Here is an 18,957-nt window from a genome sequence, read left to right on the forward strand (position 1 = left end):
CCTAATCGAATCTGTTTCTGCTGGTTTCCATAAAAGGGGATTGCTTGCTTTTTCACAGCTATTCTCTCCAGGAATCTGTATATAAAAATATTTGTTCTATAACCACATTGAACAGTCTTGCATTGCCTGGCAGACATTTGTGTGCTGGAGGCTTTCTTCAGTTTCTGAAGTTTAACTCTATAGGAGCTTGTGCAGCTGCTGAGTCTAATCCTTCCTTCAGTCTTTTTTGTCCCCAGCCCAGGCCCTGTGGGACTTGGACTGTTGTCAGTGGCTGTAGCACATCCCACTTGAGTAAAGGTCAAAGATTAGCTTTCACATCGTACCACTAATGATAACCAGCAATGAGGATAATAAGGAGCTCTCTTGTAGTGTTTTACGTCTTCAAAGTGCTCTAGTGATACTAATTAATCTGCCAAGTAGCCTTATGACAAAGGTATTTTTCTGTGTGTAATTTAACTGCACTATATTGTTATGCAATAAAACAAAACAGGATGGTGTCTTCAGATTGGATTCAGAAATCAATTAAGCAGCTATTCTTTGCTTATATCCTTGACACCCCAACAACTGAGTCAACCTCAAAGCTGTCCTATTTCTTTTGGTTAGTTTTGGCACAACTTGGGGAACCTCAAATATTCATGCAAAGCAGCACAATGCCAAGTGTTTAACAAAGTAGCTCCAGTTATTTGCAGTAGCTCATTTCCATTGATGCACACCCATCTCTTAACACTGTCTGGCAGATGTGGTCCCAGTGCCACTGGAACCTAAGTTAAACCTGGGCACTCTGCTATGCTTAATTGAAGAGCTCCATTTTGTGTGCTAATGGTGCTTTGTTATACTTAAAAGTATTGTGTGTGTATTGGTCACAACAGAAACCAAGGTCACGCTGTGTGCTGGTGCTGTGCTGACCTGTCAAGTAAGAGTGCACAAGCTCTATTTTAACTGCAGGATTTCAGTGCCTTTCTGCACAGATAAATCATCTGCTCCAAGTACTCCAGTGTCTGCTACCTTCTGTCTGCGTCTACTGCTAGCATGAACTTGAGTGACTGATCAGTAGAATGGTCAGTAGAATAAATATTCATCGAAGAAAGATAACCTTGATTATATAGTCATAATGCTGATCTCTGAAAGACCTATTTCCACTCAGGAAAGAGCTTGAGGTCACTGTGGACAGATTTGTGAAAATAAAAGCTTAGTGCTCAGCAGCAGATCAGAAGGCAAATAGAAAGGCCAGATGAGACAAAAGGCAGTAAACATTGTTATGTCACTGAATAAACCCAGGTTGCAACCACATTTTGAGCACTCTGTACAGTCTGCTTGACTGTCTCTGATTAGTCCTTCTTGAGACAAAAAGAACATTACAGAGCTAGAAGAGATTCAGAGAAGAATAATGTGGTGTGGAAGTGCATCTGAGTAAAGAGATTTTGAACAGTCTGAAACTGTTTAACCTGGAAAAGACACTAATGCAGGGAGCTTTAGTAAAGGCTATGAACAGTACAGAGAAGAACAAGAAGAAAAATAACATTGCATAGAAGTCAGGGTGTACCTATTGAAATGATTGAGGTAAAAGGAAGTGTTTTTTCACACAGTGGAAAAGTGAATTGTGGAACTAATTGACGCAGGATGTCTAGATGCCTAATCGCTTTTTGAACACATTTTTCTTTTGGCAGATTAATGGTAGAGGGGGCCAGCAAGGACTATTAAACACACAAGTCCAGGATCAAACACTGGCTTAAGAAGCTTTCAACCACTGGTTGTCAAGAGACTAAAAGAGCGGAAGTATCACTCTGTGGTTGCTTGCTACATGCTTTCCCTAAGGATTTTCAGGTAGGTGAGCAGCGGCTCTGGTTCATGAAGACTACTTAGATATGTTATCCCAAACACATGCTAGCACACAATTTCTGTAGTGTTGTGGCAACATATACGCTACTGCAAGTAAAATATGACGTGCTGCCAAAGAAATCACATTCTGAAAACAGTGCAGCACACTTAATATTGTTTAAAATGTTTTTCCTGTAACAGGGGAAGACCCGCCCATTTGCCTTTGTGCTTGTTATTCCTTCTCAGGAGTGGAGCCTTCCTCCCTGAAAACTTACCAGTGTATAAAAAAGCAATTAGGAAAACCTAACCTTTCTTAGTCAGTTGCAGTCAGATACTTCATCTTCTCAAAACTGCATTATCAGCTTAAAGATTAAAACAAATGCCTTTATTGTTTTCACCAACAAGAAAATGCCTCTGTGCCACCAGAATCAAAGTCATTAGACAGTATTTTTAAAGAAGAAAAGCTCCTCTGATTCATACCCAAATTCAGTGGAAGTTATGTTAAAATACTGTCAGGCTGTTGCTTTGTTTTGCAGAAGGGAAAGTTGTTTTAGAGAGAGACATTACATATGGGCCATATGCTGACTGAACAGTTCTTCACACTTCTTTTTGAATGTTAAACTGTTCTCACAGAACTAATTTAAAGTGTATATAAAAAAGCTCCCTCTCTTTACCTGTTTTGCTATTCTTCCAGGAACTGCATCAAACTCCACTCACAGATATAGCTGAATGCGCCTCACATAAATGTAAGTGACATATTCTACCAGACACCCTACTTCCTAAAGCACAGTGTATTTTCCACATTCCAGCATACATTCCAGGGGCCATATAGCTGTGTGAGTTTGTCTCCAGGAAAGTTCAGCCTCCAAAACACAAGAGACAAATTCTGCTGGAGGAGTGGGTGGGAGAGGACAGGCAAGGAGGAGAAAGTTCAAGTGCTCCTGGGTGGGAGGTGGAACAGTACTGGAGGTAGATCAGTCTGTTTTGGTGAAAACAGCTGTTATTACCACATCTGGTTCTTTAACTGCCTGTGGAAGTGTGTCTTGTGGGAGCTGCATGGCTCATGCTTAGATTAATGACTTGCTCCTCTGCTTGATTCCAATACAGGACTCTTCCCCCATCTCCCAAGTGGAAGAGGAGCTGCAGTCTTTAACGGTCTCCCTGCATGATTCGTGAATTTCCCAGATGATTCTCCTGAGTGGTGAGGACACTGAAATGGGGGAAGCTGTGTAGAGGATTAACTCTATTTTACCAGAATCTGTCTCTAACTTGCAATGTGTAAAATGACAAATATGTCTTTTAGAATTCCTTCTGTAATATGGTCATGTGCAGGACTTTGGTTATTGCATGTCCCTGAGGAGAGAAAGAGAATGTCAGCCTAAAATGTTGAATGCTTTGTTAGTGATTGCCAGCATGCTTGCAAAGTTGAAGCTCATGTAAGGGGTGAGGTTGAGAAACAGAGGCATGATATGAGGGACCGTCCTTGCTCTGGCAGCTACACTAGCTGCATCACAGATCCCATTTTTATGAGGTAACATGTGCCTAGGGAGTATGCTTCAAATCTGAATAATCCTGCTGTGGTCACATATAGCAAGTCTGTAACTCAGTAGCTCTGCCATGTACCAAAATATCTAATGTTAGGAAGTGCCATTTCAGAAATCTTGGTCTCATTTCTCAATGCTCTGTGCTAGAAAACAAACTCCATGGGTGTGTGTAGTCCTGCAGTGCCTCTACAATAGGAGGCTCTGGGGGCTGGGCTTGTGCTGGAAGATTTTCCATCTCTCTTTGTGCCTCCTGCTTCATTCCAAGGGAGTGAGACAGAAATGAGCCAGTGGAACTGTACAGCCGGGGGCAAGTAATGAGCAGATATAGAAGCTCTGTGATTCCATGGGGGTATCTGAAAAATCCAGGGCTAGTTTTAACTAGCATTTCTAGTGGCCAATTTGAACCAATTTTATTCCACCATGGTGCAGAGACATGGTGCATGGTACAATAGTAGGAAAATCCATGCTGTACATCTACTGATGGTGTTTTTCTATCACACCTCTAACTGCTGTATCATAGGAACACCCATGGTACTGCTGAAACCTTGAAACAGCAAGGCACAAGTCTCTATTTGTCATCCTCTGTTCATTAACACCATAGCTCTTTCCCAGTTGGGTTTTGGAGAACCTCTCATCATTAAGACTGCTTCTGTGAGAACAGATGGCTGCACTGTGTGACATCCCAAGTGTCTGTTGGGACCTAGCACAGATATATGGGTTTGCTCAGCCTGTTGGCCTGCACATCTTGTATTTACCTGGTACTAGGAGAAAGAACAAACATGGAAGCAGCCTGAAACCCTGCAGACCAAGCCCTCCCATGGCCATAGGACCAGTGCTATTGACACTGGCCCATCTCTGTTTAGGTTTGGGGGTGAATGTGTCCACCCTTTGAGAACCACAGCCGAAAGCTCTGCTGCAGAGGCCCTTGCAGAGTTAATGCATAGCTCCACTGCTCCCTCAGCTCCACTGTTGTGATTAAATAACATCAGCTGTGCTAGGAGTGTGGCAGGGAGAGCAGGTGGATCCTGCCAAGCCAGCGAAAAACAGCATTTCCTCTGAGAAGAAACACACCTGCAAGTGGTGTGGAGCTTCCTCCCACTGCAGCAGAGGTGATGGGGCAGCGGTGGCTCAGGAGCTCTGCTGTCATGCCTCTGGTGACATTGCGTGTCAGGCTGCTACTGAGGCTGGGCAAGTGTGCTTGTCCCCAGTCCTGCAGGGGAGCTGAGGGGAGCACAGAGGCATGCAAAATCCTGAAGGAATGTACAAAATACCTGCTGGCTAAGAAAGCTGTGCACAGTAAAATCTTGCTGGACTGCCTGGCCTTTAGAGGCTGTTCTGTAAACAAGGTTGCTTGAGCCTATTTTTTGGAAGGAGCTAGAAACTCTGGTTTATCTGAAACTTGCTGCTGAGTAAACATTCTTGAAGACAGACTGATGGAAATGAATTAGTTGCAACTCGGGTGCAGTGACCTTGGTGGTGGTTGTTCTGGTCTGTGGTTTTGGTTTGCCGTCTTGCAGTATGTTATCTGAGCCATCCAGGCTGTCAGGTCAATTAGCGGGTGCTGCTCTAAGTGCTGCTTTCCTGCCCTAAAAAGCCAGGCACCGGGCTTGCCCCGTGGCTCTGGTAAGGCTCGAGGCAGCGTGTCATGTGTGGGGAGAGGTGCTGCTGCAGCAGGTTGCTGAGGGGGCCGCCACCACACGCTCGCCCCGGCTGTGGCAGGGAGGCAGTTACATGAGGGCTGCCTCCTCATGGGTGAGCTCCATCGGCGAGCTTTGACAGGAGTGGGAACAAGCCTGCTGAGAGGCCTCGGTGCCACCATTATTTTTCCCTCTGGCATCTCTGGAAGAGCCTTGAGACGTGGAACCACTATGGTGTCTGTTTTTCCCTTATATGTAACTCTCCCGATAAAGGCCGCATGTGACCTTTTCTTTCTTGTTGTTCTCTGTTAGAGGAAAAGAAGCCTGCCTGGCCTTGGGTTAATGCTTTTCCTTGCTCAAATCCTGTTTTTCTAAAGTTCTCACTGAAACACTCACATTGTTTTTAGGACAAAAATATAAAGCCCAAATATGCACTGGCGACATACAAACAAGGCGTTTCCTTGAAGCGATGAGAGGCTGCGCGACACTGCCAGCGAGCCCTAGGCCGGTGCCAGGGCTTCATTGCTGGGCAGTGGCTGCTCTGCCAGGCACATTCCTCCCTCCCCTCAGGAGAAGCACTGTGTGAGAGCCCTCTTAAAGCAGAACCTCTCGTATTTAGCTCCCCTCCTTCCTGTAATAACAAATGGGGGAGATTGTGTAATTTGCCGCTGGCTGCCAACGTCTCTCTCAGAGGTTTACAGAAAACTTGCTCATGGTTTATTGTCATTGCTGGGCCTGACTGGAAATGAAGTCAAATGCCAGCTTCAAAGCGAGCTGCTTGGTGTTACTCTGTTTGATACTTTTTCCCTGCATGCCTCTTCTCCCTGGGTTGCTGTCTTGAGGTCACAGCACTGATGGTTGTTTCTCTTTTGAGGTTTCATGAACAACTGCAAGGGCAGGAAAGGCTCTTTCTCATACATGCATGCCACATAGTGCTTTCTGTTGTGTGTGACACTGAGCATAAACCAGGCCTGGCTGTTGGTTGTGCCCTCAGTGCATGGCTTCACAGGAGCTGAGCTCTCCTCCCCAGATGGTCAGGAGAGCACCTCCAGTGCTCAGGTCATGGTCGGTTGGCCACGAGTCTTTTTGGAGCTGTTTTGCGATACTGTGTCCACCATGGAAGTGACAGTAAACGTAGGTTAATGTCCTCTTTCTACTAACACCTTTCTTAAAAGTCCAAGGCTTGGAGCAGAAAGAGTCAGAAACAGAAGCCTCTGTTTTTAGTTTGTTTTTAGTTTGTGTCACTTTAAGGCTCTGCTGTGGTTGGGGCCATCTGTGTTTGTCAGTTCCTTCTGTTAACCAAAAATCCCAAGCTGAGGAAAACGAAAACCTGCCTTGCAGTTGTAGTGGGATGGAATTGGCCATGGGCTGTGGCAGAGCCAGACAGAATTCCTGCCTGGATAAAAACTGACTATTTGAGTAACTTGCAGCAAGAATTTGACTGCGAAGCTGGCTCGCTTCATCGCGCTGCCTGCAGATGTTTGTAGGCTGTGCTGAGTCAGCACCGTGCTCTGGGGTTTGTGGTGTTCCTTGGCTGTGCCTCAGGGGAGGCTGAGCACAATTTCTCACTAAAGCTCTTTGATCCTTTCTTTTTGGTTTATTCACAGTTCAAATCTCCCCGTTACCTTTCATTCTGCTTTTGTGACCAGCTGCTGCAGTAGTGTCTCTTCCTCCTTCCCATGGATTTTGGAGAGCTGATGTGGATTTCATCATGGCATAGCCATAATTCTGTTTTTCTGTCACTTTCCTGAAAAATCCCCAGCAGTTTCAGCAGGTCTGATGTTAACATTTGAGTTTTGTTCTCCTTGTTCAGTGCACCAATGTACTTCCTGTTCCTGACAGCTATGGGGACTGTCCTCTGCCTCGTGTGCCCAGCTGAAAAGCAATCATTTTGTTGAGGGCCAAACATCTCTTGCATTTTTCTTAAAGTGACTGGGTTCCAGGCTGACTCGAGGAACAGAAAGACCAGCTTTCAGCCAGTCTCATTTCCTGAACTAGGTTACCCCAGTGTCAGGCAAGTGCCCAGGTTGGTGCACGGTGGGGATGGCTGTGCAGTGCTAAGCTATATGGGTTTTGACACCTTCAGACAGTAGTCTGAACAAGGAAATTCTTCTTGTAGCTGATCCCCACACATCACATTTAGGAGTCTTTTAGGAAGATGTGACTCCACAAATCTCCCACCTGTATGTGTTTTTTTTGAACTGAGCATTCAGGGTGCCGGTCTCCTTCCTGCTGGGTTTGCAGACTTTAATGAATTCTTGAATTCCTGCTAACAGATTTATTTAGCTAAAAAATAAAAAATTAAAAAAAAAAAAAAGGAAGGAAAAAAAAAAAAGGAAATGCCCCATTAATGCACTGGAGATAGAATCAGGCTGGAAAACTTCAAGACGGACTGCTGTAATAGCACAGCCCATGATGTAAAACCCATGTGTTCAGCAGGCCAGATGCCAGGAGTCCCAGGCTCTAATCCCAGTGCTGAGCTCCCAAGCTTGGGTAATAAAATTAAAGAGAAAGAAAAAGAGGTCTTGTTTAAATTTCCTCATGTTTTCCTCAGCAGGCTCCTTTTACCACATGCATTATGAATTTAATAGTTGCTAGGTTTCTTAGGTCTTCTGCGTGAAGTGTTTTCCAAAATCTGCAGCAGCCCCAGCCTTTCTGGGTCTCCCTGCTCTCAATTCAGTACAGTGAGGGCTTGCAGCAGCTGTGTGATACCCAAAAGCTCTGTCTGCATGACTGCGTAGCTGAGAATAGCACTGACCGACAGCCTAGCAGTAATGGAAAACTTTGTGGGAAAGAATTTTAAGGTACAGGAAGCCAGCATGTCTGTCAGAAGCCTATGGAAGTGCAGACGCTAATTTGCACCTCAGGTCCAAAACACGACATTCAGACTGATACTCAAAATAGCATCATGTGTCATGCTTGTCACCCTTATTCTCAAGGGTGTCACAGCTCTTCTACCTTTGATCATTCTGCATACCTTCCTTCTGTAAGGAATGGGGAAGTAAGTTGGTGGAAGGTCTGTGCATTTTGGGAAATTACATGAACTATACCATGCACACAAAAAAAGTATCTGGGTTTCTTTTTTTTTTTTTTTTTTTTTTTTTTTTTGCCACTGTGATTACAGAAAGATCTTGCTCTACAAGAAGGCATTTGTAAGAAATGTGACTGTCCTTCATTAGTGGGTAAAAACAGTTCATAGGTCTTTTGGGGCCCGATAGTAGTAAGACCTTTGGACATACAAGATAAACTGATTTCTGAAAGCACTAAGGAGTAGATTCAGAACTGGAATATATTTCTGGAGCCAATTAGTAGGAAGAAACTTGAGAGTTTTGCCTAAGGAATACAGAATTGGAACTTAAGTTATGGATGCTGATTCAACAACTGTGCTATTTTTGGCACCTGAACTGTTCTGATGGCTGTTTATTTTTAAGGTCAGTTTCTGTTTGCATAGCATATACACCCTTCTGGTGGGTGGGAGGCATTATAAAAACAATCACCGCTGCTCAGAATTATGAACTAAACTTGAAGAGGGATGGAAAAAACAGAACTCAGTGTACTTATTACTTTAAAAAACATCTGTTCAGGTCATAAGGTTTGTTGATCTGCTGTAAGCCGTGCCCCCACCAGAAAAATACTATTGCAATTAATATAGACTACTGCAGGAGATTGCAAAACACTTGGGAAGACTTGGATGATGATAAAATGGTGTAAGAAGAAAGATAGAATCAGATTTGGCAATTTTTTTGAACGTATTCACCTTCAGGTAGTACATAAAAAAAAAAAAAACAGAACATTCATCCCATGGTTAAAGAGTTGCTAAGAGCTGGATTTTGTGCTGGCTAGCCATGCTTGAACCAGCACATTTATCCCATCCCTTGTTTAAGACTCCTGTTAAATAACAACACATTTCAGTGACATATTTTTCTGTCTTCTTTATGTTGGCCATATCTTTATTCACACAGTCAAGTAACACAAATTCATTTGACAGTGGCAGTTTACAAAAGAAAGTACAAATGATTATTTTGAGCTGATTTTTTTTTTTTTTTTAATAAAATAACTCTGGCCAGCTGATATGCAATGCAGTGTTTGGACCAGATACTGGTATGAAAATGATTTATAACATTGGCAGTGTACCCTCGGCTATGTTCCTTTCCCAGAATTTAAGATACACAATACAAAAATATACTAAAATAATAACTGAGTTTGTAGAAATGTCTGCTGCAATATAATTGCTGTTGTCTAAGTCTCAGTGTACGTACTCCCATGCTACATTATGATAAAATATTTGAATAAACACAGTTCATTTCTAACGATTTGAATGTTTTAAGTTCATCTCAAAATAACTTGCTTGGGTTCTAATCCTGAAGACACATTAAGGACCTTAACTTTGAACTTGTGAGACTGATACAGTGAGATGAGCATCAAAATGAATGTTCAGTTTCTTGGTTCAGAAAGGGAGTAGAGATTGAAATACTGAACCTCATAGGTTCTTTACTTGGGATATTTTCCTGGATTTTTGAAGACTTTTAACAAGTCCTCACTGGGCTACCCCTTTATGTGGTAGGCTTGAGGTCATCAGGTTCTGGTAATCTGGTGAAACTGCCGGGAGGTGAGGTCTGGGATTCTGCACTTGATTCAAATGCAGTAAGCTTCCTCCTCCTTCCCTTCTTTCTATAAATGTACCTGTCCCTCTTCCCCTCCCCTCCTCCTTCCCTCCTTGCCCGGTATCACCAAAATTATATATATATTTTTTAATATGAAAGTGCCAAATGCTCCAGCACTTTGCTAAGGCTGCTCACGTTGAGCATCATATGACCCCTATGCCTTCACAGGACAATTTCCTTAGTGTTTCCAAAGTTCAGAAACCTTGGTGTAGAAATCAAAGTCTGTGCCTATCTTACCACATGCTGATAAGCAGCTATCCAGTCAGGTTTGCACACCTGCAGTGAGAATACCTGAAGTAGATCTAATGCTTACAAAAAATGCCAGCCTTGGAAGTTCTCTGTTCTCCTTAAGAAAATGCATCATGGGAAGCAAAAGCACCAGTTTTCTGCATTGCCCTATCTGGAGCTTTCCTTGCCTCTGAAAGAGAAATTCACTGCTGGCAGGCAAGCATGTTTAAGTCAAGGATTTGCTCCTTTTTCTCCTGAGGGTAATCTCAAAGCATTTGAGAAAAAAAATAAAAAAATTAGTATTGTTCTATTTTTGCAGACAGGAATACTAAGGCACAGAAGGGTGAACTCGTTTGGATCAAGACTGATCTGCAGGTCTCTAGTCCAGGCTCTTCACTAGGCTGTCACTCTCCGCATGCGAGACATTCTCAGAATGATGAGGGGTAACACCCTGACCCTTTGTTCCCTCGCAGGCAGCACAAACAGGAACCAACATCCACCTTCCCAGACACGGCCTCCGGAGAAAATGATAAGGAGGACATGCATTGAAGGCCAGAAGTTGGCTTCCTGGTGTTTAAATTCCACTGATTCCCAAGGAGGTCAGCTATGGAAAGATGACCAAGATACTTCTGAGGTATAAAACTCCGTGTCTGCTGGCCACTGGTCAGCTTTGTCATCGTCGGATTTGTCACTGTCGTCACCGCTGGAGGGTTCGCAGCCTGCGATGGCAGAACAGTACCGCTCCAGCTGCTGGCAATCAGCCTCTGCTTCCTTCTTCTGCTCTGCCAGCAGCTGCCTGTAGCACAGGTTGCAGACCCTCAGGGGTTTGGGGGACAGCCGGGGCATCAAAAACCTCTGCCTGGAGCAGTCCCCACACACGACAAAGCCACACTTGCGGCAGTGGTGCCTTCGAGTGAGGGTGGAGAACTTGGTCTGCGTGCAGCGCATGCAGATGTCTGTCGCCTTGTCTGGGATCCAAGGGGCCGCGTGCTCCGTGGAGGGCTGCCTGCCTGTCTTTGTCAGCAGGTGCCTGATGCACTCCTCCAGATGGCTGATCCACTCCTTCCGCTCTGTCAGGGAGGCCGCAGAAACCACGAAGGACTTCTTTGAGGTTTTAATCATCCAGCGGTTCTTCATCTGCAAGGTGTCTGGCAGCGTCTCCAAAGTGACATCTTCAAGGGGGATGATGTGCTGGGAATTGTACTTCCTTTTGTTAATCACTATGCTACCGTACACCAGGATGTCGTTGAAAAGGAAGAATATGCGAGGCTTTGGTTTCTTGCGGCATTCTTTGGTTAAAATCCCTTCTCCTAGGAGGACTCTTCCTGGCACAGCTAAGGGCTGGCCAGAAGCCCCAAAGCAGTTTTCCACAGCAGCGATGCGCTGGCTGTTGATCTCAGTGTTTGCGAGGTGGTCCACCATCTCCGGCTCACTCTGAGGAGAGGAAAATAAAGACGGAAGTGATGAAGTGCACTGAGCAAACTGTGCCAGGATGAGGCCAAGCATCAAACGTATGCACAGGTGAGGAGCTTCTAATGCAGACTGGGGTTAGGAGCCATCTCCTTGCCACTCTTCATGAGAGATTATTGCCTTTTAAGTTTTCAAAGGTTCTGTCCCCACTTTACAACAGCTTGGTCTCTGCTGGGCTGGCTCTGTTTACAGCAATGGAAGCCCTCTAATATGGTCACCTCTTCCATTACAACTCTGCTTTTCACCAGTATAACTGCATTCCCACATAAAAGGAGGCAGGCTGGTCTAAGGACTGCATACGTGGGTGCATTACTTGTTGTGGAGTTGCTGTACTGTGAAGCTGGAGGGTGCTAGGAGCACCCACCGCCCGTCCTGGCCAGTGAGTGTGGCTGCAGCGCTGCACAGGCACCCTGCTGGCACACGGAGAGCACCCGTGGTCTTCAGAGCAAGCGTCCCATCTCTGACAGCACGCTCACCGAGGGTCAGTTACACACACACACGGTTACACACACAAATGAATGCCATTTTAGGCCAGAGCTCAGGCAGGCTTTTGGAACAAAACAGAGTGCTCTATTGTTTGTTCCCACTGATCCTCCGTGCGTGACAAAAAGGAGAAAAAAGGTAGGGGGGAAAAAAAAAACAACATCATCTGAATGAATAAGCCCACACGAGCCAACCGTTCTGCCGCTGCCCCAGCTGTTTCAGCTGCCTATTGCATGTTCCTCCAGCTACAAGACACATCATTCTGAAAAGTCTGATCTCTGCTGAAAGGGAAGTAGCATGCCGCACACTCACCCTTCCCTACACCTCTGCACCCTTGTTCTCATACAACCCGTGTTTTTTTTTCTTGCTTTTAAACATAGATAAAAGTAACTCCAAAGCAAAAGCAAATGTTTTGCTATTCAGTTTGTAGTGAAGAACTGCTTTACGTTGCAAGTTCTATTTTTCAGTGCACCTAATTCCCTCTGTGTTTCATGGTGATGCATCGAGACTATTCAGGCCTAACAATCCACAAGAAAGTGAGTCATTTCCTCTTAAAGCGAGGTATTTCAGAGATCACGAGGTAGCACAGCAATCACAGGGATGTGTGTAGCCCTAGTTTCTATTAGCATTTTGTATAATAACTAATATATAGAACCAGCCTCCACAATTTTTCCCATCCTTCTTACACAGAGTCCCTGCAGCCATGGAGCATTGCAACCTGGAGGGGAAAGGGAAGAGAAAGAGGGCAATATGCTGAGCTGGGTATTTTGAGGATGATCATGATTTACATTCTTGTCTTGCCCTTCACCCCTTCAGAAAGCTGGAAGGGAAACCACATAGTGGCTGTAAAAGGTTGCTGCATGCTGTTTACGTCTTGCCTAAGCTATTTAACAAACAGGTCATTCAATTCTTCTGAGTCCCCAGATTTTTTTTTCTCTAGAGCAGGCCAGGATGTTTAGAATTTCCCTACAGCCTGCACAAAATAGATACTGGTTTATTCCCGGGGGGAACCTGAATGAAATTACCATCTCTGCAAAAATAGCTTTAAGCAAGAAGTGTTGTGTAGCCAGCACTTCTGAAACTCTGGCTTCTGTGAGGGCAAGTATTGGGATTTCTAGTTAATCCATGAAGATAGCACCTTCTGCAGCACAGGGCTTGTCTGAGACTGCAAGAATGCCAGCAGGGCTCCTGCCAGCCCTGTCTGTTCCACAGAAATCTTTCCAAGACTCACTCAAGAGCTGCTGGGATCAGCTTGGATACCAACCCAGTAAGGCGAACAGAAGCTGACAAGTTACTAAAAGAGGACAATCCCAAGGTGAATTGTTCCCTTGAACTACAGGGAGGATCGTGAGGCTTCCAACTTCCCCCTTTAAGGATGTGAATTTTCAGGGTCTTCAAGTACCAGAGCAGATCTGACAGATTTGGACAGAGCAGATTTGATGGATTTGTTTTATGTTAAACATCAACTCGTGTGTGTTCTCCAGCGTGAAATGCAATTTAAAATTAACTACAATACGACTACTTACAACAAAAGCATCAGCAAGACAGTAGCAGTATAATAAAATACCTTCAGAGGAAGTCAAAGAAGTGAGAAACTCTGAAGAAGTAGGAAACTTCTGAATTTTTGTTTGTCTTTTTCAAGAAAAAGCGAGGGGAAAATAGCAGGCTTCAGCTGGCTGATTGCAAAAATGATCCCATGCCCCATTCTCCTGAGATCAGTACTGTGCCAGCAATTTGTAGTCACGAGGTGGTCGCCATGAGCTGACGGCATGCTGAGCTACTGGGGGCATGCTACTGCCAGATGTGCAAGAATGCACAGGTATGATACAATCAGCAGCAGCCCAAGTAATGCCCCAAAAACCTACTGTTTAGTACTTAGTACTTGCTATCAGGAGAGAAGAGAGACTCTGTTCCCTTCCTTACAAAATGCAACAAAATGCTGTAAAGAATTTTTGGCACCAGAAACACCAACTGGGATAAATCAAGCAGTTTATCTTGCTCTCGCTGATCTTGATTCCTAATGCTTGCAGATCACAGAGACCAACTTTTCTCCTGTGTCTTTTATTCTATGCATTTTACAAGCACAGTCCAAGCTCTCAAGTAAGTATGGTACTTGAGACAGCTCTATTTCCAGGGTTTTCCATGCACCAGATCCCAGGGGAAATGAAAACATTTTGCCAGATGTAAAGACTGTGCCTGAAGAGCCAGGACACACAAGCTAGATCGTTTTCAAACAGGAGTGCAAGCCCTATTGAGGTGAGAGCTTTATCTATTGGATTTCTTTGGCCTATAAGCAGGATAGAATGCTTTTGGACTTCTCATATCATAGAATGGCTTTGGTTGGAAGAGACCTCATAGATTATCTAGTTCCAACCCCCCTGCCATAGGCAGGGACTTGCTGCACGGGGCAAAAGGACAACAGGACAGACAGGTGATGGACACAATCCTGAAACGCAAAAGAAAGAAAAGCAAGTTTCCATTATGTGTCACACTCCCACTGGGAGGATATCTTTGTATTCCTCCATCCCTCTGAGTCATTACATACTTAAAATCCATGAGTTAACTAAGAAAAGATAACTCCATCCTAGGTAGGATTCACATTGCTTAACTCCAGGCTCAGACAAATAACTCCATGCATCTTCGCACTCCCTTATCAGTCAGCGGGGAGAAACAGCCATCTGTAAGGGCACCTCACCTCTTCCCACCATTTGGGAGATTAATCCTGCCCTGAGTTTCTAGATACTGCTTGCTTTGACTAATCACCCACGAACTGATTTTGTTACTACTGTGACTCACTGCAAATAATGCTCAGCTTTGCCTTGGAATGGGAGTACTGCCTACGACAGTTTCTGAGTCTGACTATTACTGCGGTTTCCTTTACTGTGAAGTGAGCGTCTCTGCCTTTAGGAACAACAGTGATGCGATATAAAAATCAAGATATAACTTCTAATCTATTTGATTAATTTTGGTAAATATATTTTTCCCTCTGTCTTCAAGTTTGTTCTGTGACATCAGCAGGATCGTGGTGCTTATTTACCAAGTGATACACGCATATAAGCATCTCGTGGCAGAAACATTCACAATTTAAATGAGAGAGGGAAGATGCACTTTTACTGGTGTTCTACTTTACATGGGAGTTTTTGGCATGGCAAAGTTTGATTTTCTTCTTTTTTTTTTTTTTGGTCAAGTTCCTTTTTTTTTTTCACGTGATCAAATATTATGCAGTGAATATATTAACCCAATTTATACAATTGGCATTCAAAGGAAAAAATACTATTTTGTCTTCACTCAACTCCACATCTTTCAACAAAGAGCGCTTGTTAACTTGTGATTATAAATAGCCATGTTGATGCACGCCAGGCAGAGCATTTTGTCCTAAGCTCCTGGATCAGTGAGTCTGGAGTAGGTTTCTCAAGGCTGTTTGTATCTAAGGCATAGACCTAGCAAAGCTGTGAGCTGTTCTACCTGGTTCTTCAGTTCCCTCTGTCAACCCTAACTGACAGTCTTGTATCCCCTGCATACATAATGCATACCAAATGCAAGGGTTGGCCCGCGGAGATGAGCACGTTGAGAGCAGATCTGCTGGCAGACTTCAGCAGGCAAATGCTCGGAGCCTCCTCTCTCTCCAGACCTCGCTCCCTCCTGGTTCAACCAGCTGTGAAGTCTCTTCTGGAGTCAGAGCTGCCAGGAGCTCCTCCTCACAAAGCACACTCGTCAGGAGGTGGTCACCTTTTATCCAGGCATTCGGTGCCCGGGGCAGGCATTTAGAGCAATAGAAATCCTTCCACTCCTCTCCCTGCCTGATTAGAGCTTGCCTCTCCCTCCCTCCCACGCGTGCTGATAGCTGCTGAGCCACCGGGGTACGGGAGGGCGCTGGCAGTGCCCTCCCAGTGCTCTTGGCAACCCCGCTTTAGGGCTTGGACATTTTGGGAATGGCTGTCACGTCAGGCCTTTGGCTGAGAAATGACACCTGTCCTAGTGGGGTATGGACTAACCATGCTGAGCTTCTTGTGTTGCTGCTTGGTGCATTCAGGACCTCTGGGACGTGGGGCCAGAGTGGGGCAGCAGCCAAGCAGGGGCTTTAGAGGAGCTCAGACTGATGCTGTCCCGGCCAGCAGTTGGTCACTCAGGTTCAGCTGTAGCTCTTGCACGTACCGCCCAGCTCTGGGGCACCCGAACAGCTTCGCGAGGAGGGAAGGAAAACCCAAAACTCCCAGAACGGCCTCCTTTGCCTTCCTGTCCCCCACTCTCTCCATGCACCCGCTAAAGCAGCGCAGCCGGGCTGCCCTCTGCACACCTCTCACTGCCCTTGCTGGGTCAGCAGCACGAACCCGGGGACCCGCCGCTGTCCTGTGCCCTAAGAAGCCCTCGGGCCCTCCAGCAAGGAGGCTGCGGCTCCGACCTAAAGGCACGTGCTCGGGCAGCCCGGAGCCAACGCGAAACAGGTACGGGACAGCAGGACCCGGGGGGGAGCATCTCCCCCTCTCGTGCCCCGTGCGGGCACACGGGCAGCGCCCCCCGCCCGGCTGAGCCGCGCCCGGGGCACGCTGCTTTTCTGCCCCCCTTCCAGCGCCGAGCCCTCTCCCAGCCCCGGGGCTTCCCGAGCGGCGGGGCCGCCCCGCTCCCGGGCGCTGCGGAACGGCGCCCGCCAGCTCCCCGGCACCGCTGCGGGCTAACGGGGCTCGCTCCCTAGGCAAACCCCGGCGGCTTGCCCGGAACGCGACACCGCGCCGCCCGCACAACCTCCCCCCGTTCCCGTTCCCGTTCCCGTTCCCGTTCCCGTTCCCGTTCCCGTTCCCCGGCCGGTACCTCCGAGTGGGCAGCTCCGAGCAGCTCCCTCCGCGCCGGGCGCCCCTTCGGGAGCCCGCCCCGCGCCCGCCCCGCGCCCGCCCCGCGCCCGCCGTCCAATAGGCGGCGCTCGGACTCGGCGCGCCGCCGGGAGGCCACGCCCCCTGGTTGGGCGGCGGCCAATCGGGGGCCGGGGCGGGGCGCGCCGCCGCCAGGGGGCGCCCCGGGGCGGTCTCCCCGCGGTGCCGGAGGTTGGCGCGGGCCGGCGGGGGGGAGGCGGCGAAGCCTTCGCAGCTACCGGCTCTGTCGACGAGAGCTGAGCCGCCCGCGCCCATGCATAATTCAGGCGCTCGCTCGTCCTAATGGCTTTTCTATTTTTAATGGGAACTGATGGACCTGTCAAGGCTTTAGAAATGTTTTTCTTCCCGGGTTTTCGTTTTCTTAGGTAATGATAATGTGTGCTGGGAGCTTATGGCGCCCTTTAGAGCTGGAGTGCTCGGGCAGCTGCATGAAGTTTCCCCGCGACGCCGCAGGAAGCAGATGCTAGGGTCAGGCCATCCACACCTTCCTGAGCATCTGGGAGGACAGACCCGGCAACGGAGGCTGTTGGGCTGAGCGAGGGTTTTCAGGTTGTTTCTCAAGCTCAGCTGTGGGGTCTTCCCTGTCCTTGTGGGAAGCATGCCCAAGCAGCCTGTCGGTGCTGAGAGGTGCAGAGCAGGTGTCCGTGCTGGGCACTTGTGAGCCTAAGTGCTGCTCCATGCTCAGCCCTGGCACCAACTGGCCCAGCTGCCCCAAGAGCTGACTGTGGCAGACTGGGGAGCATCTATCCAGTTAATCCTTGATAAAACGATTTTTTTTAATTGTAAAACTCTAAGTACACAAAACCCTGAACTGAGTATGCCAGAGTCAGAGCCTGTCTTATCCACCACAGTAATTTACATCTAACCTAATGGACTGTCACTTTTAAAACTTTTTTTTTTTCTTTTTTTTACCCCCCCCCCCCCCCCCCCCCCCCGTATATCCTAAAATTACTCTGAATTCACTGTTGGGTTGTCGTAATCAGAGTCTTCATCACTTGTTTCTCAGTACACTCACCTGTGCAGCAATCACTGCATGGTAACGTGTCAGCCAAAGGCAGCATCTGGTGAGGCAAACAATCTGGGGTTTGAAGGTTGTGTTTACTTTCTGCCACTTCAGTTGGGAGTGAAGGAGTGTTTAGGCAGCTGCTGCATAAAGCAAGGGAAGCTTCCAAGTATACACTGTGCATGCCTTCAGTGTTTATCAGTTGCATTGGGGAGATGACTTTTTTGTTTGTTTGTTTGTTTGTTTGTTTTTTTGGAAGCTATTACATCCCAGTTTGAATGCCTTGAGTTGAGATATAAACTCAGAAGGTAACCAGTAATCTTAATGACCATTTGATAGTGAGGCTCAGGAGCTCTTTTTTTCCTGGCGGTTAAAGTGAAACATTTGTAAGACCACTTGAAAAAGCTGCCGCCTGAATTACCAGCTTTTAAAGTCTCCTTATCTTGCTCTGGTTGCATTATCTGATCTATTGCCTCTGGCATTTTCTCTAAAACCACTTGTTTCTCAGTAGCAGAAATACCTTGCCCAACTGGGATGCAATAATTTCAAAACAAGTAAAGGAAACTGCAGCTGCTCAGCTGAGTCAGCCAAAGGTAAGCTCTGCAGGGGTGAAAATGGATTTTTATTATCTTCTAGTGGCAAAGTTACTACAACAGCCTGCAGGAAAAACTTAGATTATAATACTTACAAAAACATCTGTTAAATTCTGAGCTCAGTGTATGTTTAGTGCATGTTGAAAAAAAAAAAAAAAAAAAAGCAGATGCTTTATAAAATTGTTCTGAATAAAACTCAGTGTTGAGATTCAGTTTGGGATGTTAGGAACCCACTGTGATCTTAGGATAGGCGGAGGTTTTAATTAGTTGACTACATGTGTCATTTCGTCATCAGATAAGACAGTTTGTAGCTATGGAGATACAGTGTGGTATCAAGATTTTAGTGAATTGAGCATGGAATATACTCCTGTTAGTTAACAAGTGAATAAGTTAGTGTGTGTTCTTTATACACGTTAGCTGTAAGAATGAATAACCTCTTTCCTGTGCTCTGTGAGAGTGTGGTATGCATCTGTCTCCCAGTGGATTCAGCTAATCAGGGTATTTTAAAAATTTTTGAATTGCTGTGGTTGATTTGTGTCACAGAAGCACTACCAGCATTGTCTGTGTGCTTTAGAAATGAGGTCCTTCCAAGTCTGACAGTGCAAAAATGACAGAGCCATACTTGGCTCTGTCAATATAGATCTAACCT

General features: G+C 46.2%; 1 protein-coding gene across 2 annotated transcripts; it reads right to left on the reverse strand.

Annotated features, from left to right (window-relative positions):
• Positions 1 to 8,922: 8,922 nt before the first annotated feature.
• PLEKHF1 (pleckstrin homology and FYVE domain containing 1) lies at positions 8,923 to 16,697 on the reverse strand. 2 transcript variants are annotated; one of them, XM_082769824.1, is made up of 2 exons: positions 16,654 to 16,697; positions 8,923 to 11,325 (listed from the first exon to the last, which is right to left on the reverse strand). In XM_082769824.1, exon 2 carries the CDS (start codon positions 11,311 to 11,313, stop codon positions 10,492 to 10,494), a length of 822 nt encoding a protein of 273 aa, XP_082625950.1. In that variant the 5' UTR covers positions 11,314 to 11,325; positions 16,654 to 16,697; the 3' UTR covers positions 8,923 to 10,491. The 2 variants fall into 2 exon arrangements, with proteins under 2 accessions (XP_082625950.1, XP_082625951.1); XM_082769825.1 differs by lacking the exon at positions 16,654 to 16,697 and adding an exon at positions 15,378 to 15,408.
• Between the last annotated feature and the right edge of the window lie 2,260 nt (positions 16,698 to 18,957).

The sequence above is a fragment of the Aythya marila genome (genome assembly GCF_965140915.1).
Source record: "Aythya marila genome assembly, chromosome: 12".
Taxonomy (NCBI): domain Eukaryota; kingdom Metazoa; phylum Chordata; class Aves; order Anseriformes; family Anatidae; genus Aythya; species Aythya marila.

Excerpts from the sequence above, each read along its gene's own strand:
- PLEKHF1 (XM_082769824.1), bottom strand. The coding sequence starts at position 11,313 with ATGGTGGACCACCTCGCAAACACTGAGATCAACAGCCAGCGCATCGCT.